The sequence below is a fragment of the Triticum aestivum genome, chromosome 6B (genome assembly GCF_018294505.1).
Source record: "Triticum aestivum cultivar Chinese Spring chromosome 6B, IWGSC CS RefSeq v2.1, whole genome shotgun sequence".
NCBI lineage: Eukaryota > Viridiplantae > Streptophyta > Magnoliopsida > Poales > Poaceae > Triticum > Triticum aestivum.
In genome coordinates, this window is record NC_057810.1 from 671,343,532 (window position 1) to 671,351,006 (window position 7,475).

General features: G+C 45.1%; 1 protein-coding gene across 1 annotated transcript; it reads left to right on the forward strand.

Moving 5' to 3' along the window:
• The first annotated feature begins 3,927 nt into the window (after positions 1-3,927).
• Positions 3,928-5,265, forward strand: LOC123139574 (uncharacterized). Its single transcript, XM_044559345.1, has 3 exons — positions 3,928-4,015; positions 4,247-4,474; positions 4,577-5,265. The coding sequence occupies exons 1-3, from the start codon at positions 3,928-3,930 to the stop codon at positions 5,263-5,265; spliced, it is 1,005 nt and encodes a 334-aa protein (XP_044415280.1).
• The last annotated feature ends 2,210 nt before the right edge of the window (positions 5,266-7,475 follow it).

A 7,475-nucleotide genomic window follows, 5' to 3' on the forward strand; every position in this document is an offset into this window, starting at 1 on the left:
CTTTTTTAACCAAACCGTTGGCTGTTGGATGCATGCAGTAGCCAGACTTAATTTTTAACACGATGTACTACTGCATGAAATTTCAAGGGGAAGTTGGCTAGGTGCATTTTTTTAATACGACACAAGTCATATATTAAAGGAGATGCGGCAAGAGAGCCAAAGGTGCATGTCTTTTCTCTGTTTCTATGTACGGGCCACAACTAATGTTGCATGTGTATAATGAATAGATTTTTTATGAGCTATTTAATATAGTCATTTTTTTCCTCTGGCTACATGTCTATGTTGATTCACAGGTGAGCTCGCTGAAATACAAGGTACAGCTAAAGAAAACGCTGGTCAAGTAGCTTTAAAACACATATGCACCCACTACAAGATCACTATCAGTGATCACAACTATCATGCACTTGAAGTAGAAAAAAGAAGCCTGCTTTCAAACACAAACGAAGGCACGAGAATGAATCAATCAACGGCAGTTCAATATGGCCCACCAGCAGGTTACCACACAGTCAAATGAGAAGGCAAACTAAAATCCTTGCAAACATATGAGACAATTTCTTTGTTGTGATACCACTGTGAATGTATCCTCAATGGCCATACACTGATGATTCAATCATTAAGTACACCGGCACGAAGCCACCAGTGGGTCGTGTACAACAATTGGTAAAGGTTCTCTATCACTTCATCACAGGTACCAATCTTGCAGGAGATTCCATCAGAATGATCTAAACTATAAGTGCACATACCATATTTACTTTAAATTATAAAAAAGATACCGGCATGTACGCCCTGTTATCTAAGATGCACCACGGATGTTGGGAATAAATCTATCATATTTCCAGTTTCTCATTTTTCTTATTCATACTTCTCTTGCTTTAAATTCAGTTTCAATGTAAATAATAAAAATAACATACATAAACACTACATATCGATGGGGCACAAGCAATGGAAAACCTATCCTAAAATATGCAATTTGAAGAGTACTACAATTACTGCGTCTTTGAGCTACAAAGGGAAGTCTGATTTCCTCACATGAAGCGACCCATACCAAACAATTACAGTTTAACATGGCCAAAAAAATAAGCACTCAACATAAGAAATTCACAAGGCAAGTTAAAATCTTAGCAAATATATGTGACAGATTTTCAGACATCATACCACTATGTATGTATCCTCGGCGACCGCGGACTGAAGATCCACTAATCACATATAATGGTACCAAACAACCCCATGGCCGTATGCAAGAATTTGCAGAAAGTTTTGTACTATTTCGTTATGGACACCAATCCCGTAGGAGGTGGTAACTAGGTAATGAATAAGTCTATATGTTCTAATCCAAATTTGTACACTACTTGCTTTATTGCAATAAAATAATAACATGAACGTAATTTGAAGGTAAAGTCTCGATCCCTATAATTATGTGGCACACCTGGAAGTTCCACATCAGCAGAGCACACAAACCAAGCAATGACAATTTAACATGGGCAGTCGGCAAGGAACTACTTAGCAGAATGAATTCGCAAGGCAGACAATCATTTTGGCAAAAATATGCAACAATTTTTCCGATGTGCTGCCACTTTGTATATACCCCCAGTGCGCACACAGCGAAAACCCTATTATCACATACACATGAGCAAAACCTCCTGCCGGGCATGTCCAAGAATGCAAAAGCTCTGTATCACTCTATTACTGAAACTAATCCTGAGGGAGGCTATACAAGGATGATCTTATTCAGGGAAAATCAGTTGAAATTTCTTATGGCAGTACGGCTCTGTATCACTTTGAAGCCTGGCCACGCAATGCCTCCGCACAACGCGCACGCACGCACATCACACAGACCTCCTGCTGCACTTGGCCACTACCAGCTTGACCGCTTCCCACGCACGCACTAACACATGCATGTCCGTCTAGCTAGCCCACCCAACGGCACGCACGGACCAGACTAATGGATTCACTAACCAACTACTTAGGGCATGTACAATGGTGCTATCTTAAGAGTGCCACGTAGGATAAATGATGATGTGGAGGAGAGAGAACTCATAAGAAAAGGCTTGTCTTCTCTTATTTAAGAGAAGACAAGAGATGATCTCTTAGCACAATATGTCTCACCACATTTTTAGGAATGACTAGTTATTGAAGATAAGGCTAAGAGATGACCCATTGTAGACTCTTTTTTTTGTCATATCTAAATTACATGCAAGACTTAAGATAAGACTACCTTATCAACCATTGTACATGCCCTAATGCATCAAGATTAGTACTAACACTTACAACGATGCGAGGCTTTGGCTCGTGGAAATGCAAGATTCCTTAAGCAGTCAGGATTTTGTGAAATTACTTGTTACACTCTGGTCGATATGGTGGGCAAAGAGGAAAGTCATTCATGAGGAGCAGTTTCAGTCTCCCCTAACCATTTTTTCGGTCATACAAGGTTATCTGAATGACATACAGGAGGCCGAGTTAGTCCATCTCCGGCCAGTTGTCCAGCAGCCGAGAAAGCAGGCTCATTGTCAGGTCACATGGAGAGCGCCCCCTCCGGGTTCAGTTAAAATACATGTTGATGGCGCTGTCGGCAGGCATGGTGACCGCGGGTCTTTTGCTGCTATTTGTCGTGATGTTTCAGGTAACTTTCTTGGAGCTTCTGCTGTTACTGTTGCTGAACTTGTTTCGCCGGAGATTCTGGAGGCCATGGCATGGCAGCGAGGGAGGCACTCGCTTTGTCAAAGGACCTTGCCTGCACCAAGATTGTTGTGGCCACTGACTGTCTAAATACTGTAAACCATGTCAAGACAGATTACATGGGAGGGGCCAAAGCGATTATCTTTGAGCTGAAGAGAAGCATGCAGGATTTTGTGTCCGCTGTTGTTTTGCATGAGAAGAGGGACTCAAATTTAGAAGCACATTGCTTAACAAAAGCTGTAATTTCCTTACCTTTGGGTAGGCATGTTTGGTTGACTGAGAAACCAAACTTAATCTGTATCCCTGACAATATCATGAGTTAATTTGAGCAGGGTTGGATCTCAAAAAAAAAAAAGGGAGGACCAAGCCGAACACACATACTAATACCCTCTCGCCGGCGCCGGCGCCGCCGCTGCCGGCTGAGGTGTGCCTATTCGATCGACGGAACGGAAGGAGAAGCCCGGCTTGCCGTCGCGCATCGATTGATCGGGTCGAGAGTGGCGATGGATGAGCGGCTGATGGGTGTGGAGACCAGAGAGGGGGGGGGGGGACTGAACTCGATCATGGCAAGATGGCGGGGGGATCCTCATCCTGGAAGCTGGGGCAGCAGTCTAGCGCTTTTCTCGGTCCCCAAACGACCCGGGAATGTACCGCCGGCGAAATCTGTAGTGCAGAAGCTGTGTTGTTGAGTCTGGACTGGAGAAGGTTCTTGCTGATCTGCAAGCGCAGGAGAGAGAACTGAGCGAGGTGAGAGAAGAGAGAGGTGAGAGCTTGGAGGATGAACAATTGTCGCATAGAATCCAATGCAACAGATTTCTCCAAGGGTTTCTCCTGGATCAAATTGCGCCCTTGCGCCCCCGGCTGTCGTTTGAGAAGAAGATTCAGGATCATCTAAGGTCCAGGGCCAAAGAGAAACGCAATCGTGCCCACAGATTGGAGTCTGATGGTGGTGGTCGTGAGTCTGAATTCAGATCACAGAGGGAGGCCGAGTCGGTGATGTTCATGGGTTTGGACACCATTGACAGGACGATCGAATCAGGCAAGCCAATGCTCCAACCTGCATATCTCAGCACCAACATATTGGATTGCGGCGGCGACGATGAAAAGGATGAGATGGACATGCGCAGATCAGACGCGTATTGGGCTGTGAAATCGGACAGGTTGATACTCAAACCTGCAGGCACAATTGGCAGATGCTCTGTCCAAGGCTGTCCTGATCATGACGAGATGGACACACTATTGGCTAAGGAGATGGCTAACGAGGCGGAGAGATTCGCTTCATATGTTTACGGCTGGGAATATGCGTGGGGCAGAACCTGCGGCTTCTTCAGAGACATGAGTGAGTGAGCAACTAACAAACCTCTCTTGTTTAACTAGATAGTGGTTCATGTCAGGTCGACCCTTGTATAAATGAAGATAAAGAAAATGGGAAGGGTTCTCTTTTTCCTTGAAACTAAGGAAGGGGTCCATTTACTTGATTTTTTGTGCATGTGGTCATCTAGTGCTTGTTCATGCATGTTCATTAGAACATTTCTGACACCCGATTCACTTATTTTGGTTCTGCGTGCAGCGACTTTGAGTTCCATGCAGTTTACGCACAACACGCCCGGACTCAACAGCAGTCCTTGGTCTACCACGCGAACATTGCAGATCTTCTCCATCAAGCTCGCAGAAATAACCGGTGGCCTCAAGTGGCCATTGTCTGTGTATGGCGTGGTTGCTGCCCGAGACGTCGCGGATCACAACCGCAACCTTCTCTTCTCTTGCAATAGGAGCCAGGCCCAAGAACTGAAAGAAGATTTATGTATGCTACAACTATCTTTTGTTTTCATTTGGAGACCTTGATTTCACACATGTGTCCTCTTTCGCTGATCAATGGGATGAAATTGATGATGCTTGCAGGATAGGAATTTGCGCTTGATTGGCCCGTCCCGTGCAATTGTGTTTACGGATAGAGTTGATTTTGAAATCCAACTGAAAGTAAAAGGTACGGGTACGGCCAAGTCACAAGACAAAGCATTGATCAGCTCTGCAGACTGTTACGGCGACGGATATGGACCTGCTGTGTCAACCTTTTCTGTCAGTAACTGTTTCTGCGCACTGGAGTTTTGTGTGCAGACAGTTACACGAACCTTTCAGGCCACTGTCTTGGATGTCCAGGTTGTCAAAGATGATGGGTCCTGGCCTTTTGAATACGGTGGCCGATTTGCCTGCTCTCCACTGTCGAGGAAGTTTGTGTTCACTGATAGCGGAGTCACTCGCGCTATCAATCCCTCATCTAGCCAAATTGTGCTGCTTGATTCAAAAGATGGAGCATGCCTGAAAAAATGTTGTGGGGGTTACCTACATATGTGGTGGCAAGTTGTTTCAGTAGAAATTGAAGGGCAGTTAAATGTTTTCATACAAGCCTACTCCAAATCTGGCGATATCGCTTCACATTGCCAGGTCTGTTTCATACCCAAATCTTGCGGGATGAGCCATGGTAAATGTGCTCTTGGTGGCTCCGAGGTATCAATTACTGTTGCTTGGTCCCTTGTTGCTACGGACAAGGGGACGATCGCAGCACAGGGAAATTTGTTTGAATGTTGAACCTAGGAGATTTGTGGCGGGGAACACTGAGAAGAGAGGGTAACCCCAACCAAACTTTGCTCACATATCCTTCCTGTCTGTTGAAGGAGCGCTGCTAAACAGACGATGTTGTGCAGCCGATTTTTGCACTGTCCTGCTAATGGAACCGTGCATGCGTGGGGCCAAGTGGAGACCGGCCGCTGGATCTAGCATCGTGCAATATTCGACTACTTAGTATCGGCTGCTCAGTAGTTTTGTTGTTGAAGTGTCTCAGTAGTTTTGTACTTGATCTCCTATGTGAAGTGTCAAACCGTTTGTGTGTATCCCCTATAACTTGTGCATCCAACTACATGTCTATTGTCTTTTAGATTATGTTGTGTGGAGTATTCCTGTTTTGATTAACCGGAGGTCTTGTTGTCCTATTTCCTGTTGTGTAAATGTTCTCTTTGCCGTTTTTGCTAGATTTTTATTCCGTGGAATTGCTAAATGTCACATGGTAGTTTCTTTCTCCGGACCATTCATTCGTTTATGTACTGTTGGGCCAACATGCAAGCACAACTCGGATACACGGCTGTTCGGTTGGTCCTAGGAAAACTCAGCCACTTTCTTAGGGCATCTTCAATGCTGGACTCTTACGTAGACGCTAATGGATAAAAAATCTCATCAAATAAAAAACCAACCGAGCGCTCCCTACCTCAACGTTGGGCGCTAACTATAGGCGCTAATTAACTAAAAAACCGATCGCTACACAACATCGTTGAACTCGTACATAGGGACAAAGGGCTAAGCGCCAGGATTAATCGGGCCAACTGTTAATCGGATAGGATTATGATCCTGGCGCCCAGCGTTGTAGATGCCCTCGGTACCGGGTCTTGCTCAATCAACCTTGCATGTCTTCTCCATGAAGCTCGCAGAAATAGCCGGTGGCCTTGAGTGGCTCGAGACATGGTGGATCACAACTGCAACATTCTCTTCTCTCGCGATAGGAGCTAGACCCATGAACTCACACAACGAGTATGCATATATGCCGCATCTTAGCTAACGATTAAGCACTGATTAGTGACTGACGCATTTACAGGGGAGGATATGGCCCCGGTTTTTGCTCTGAGAATTGTTTATGCACAATAGAGTTTTGCTTGCAGTGGGTTAGAAAATTGGTCCAGGCCACTATCTTGGGTGTCCTAGTTGTCAAATGTGGGTCATGGCCTTTTGAATATGGTGGCCGAGTTGCTTGTTCCTCACTATCAGGAAAATTTGTGATCATTGATACTTGAGTTGTTGGTATTATTAATCCCCAGTCTATCCAAATTGTGTTGCTTGATTCAGAAGATGGAGCAATGTCGAGAAGCGTTGATAGTTATCTACATTTGTTGAGACAAGTAGTTTTTGTACACAGTGAAGGAACGTTGGACGTTCTCATACAAGCCTACTCAGAATCTGGTAATATCGTTGCACAAGGCATGTTCGTTTCATGACTAAATTCTGCCACATAAGCCAAGGTAAATGTGCGTTTGGTGACACTGAGGTGCTGATTGTTATTGCTTGGTTCCTTATAACCATAGACAAGAGGGAAGTCACGGCACAACAAGGATTTGTTTGAAGCTGCCAGCTAAGAGATTGTGGTGTGACAAAGGGCATCATCGACCAAACCTTTGCTTACCATCCATCCTGGTTGTTGAAGAGTCTTTTGTTTTTGTGTATGTAAAATGACCAACTATACGTGTATCTTCTATAACTTATGCCATCAAGTTATTTACTATTGCCTAATAGGTTGCGAACCAACCTATGGTTGGATGGTTAGAGGACAGTGGTATTCCCAACCCATCAGGGTTCAAGTCTCTCAAAGATGCTCATAGAGGTAGGGTGTGTGTGTGCGCGCGCGTTCATAGGGGTGACTGTATGCGCGTATGTATGACCGCCTACGTCTGTATTTGTTGGGGAACGTAGTAATTTCAAAAAAAATCCTACGCACACGCAAGATCATGGTGATGCATAGCAACGAGAGGGGAGAGCGTCGTCGACGTACCCTCGTAGACCGTAAGCGGAAGCGTTATGACAACGCGGTTGATGTAGTCGTATGTCTTCACGATCGACCGATCCTAGTACCGAACGTACGGCACCTCCGCGCTCTGCACATGTTCAGCTCGGTGACGTCCCACGAACTCACGATCCAGTAGAGCTTCGAGGGAGAGTTCCGTCAGCACGACGGCGTGATGACGGTGTTGATGAAT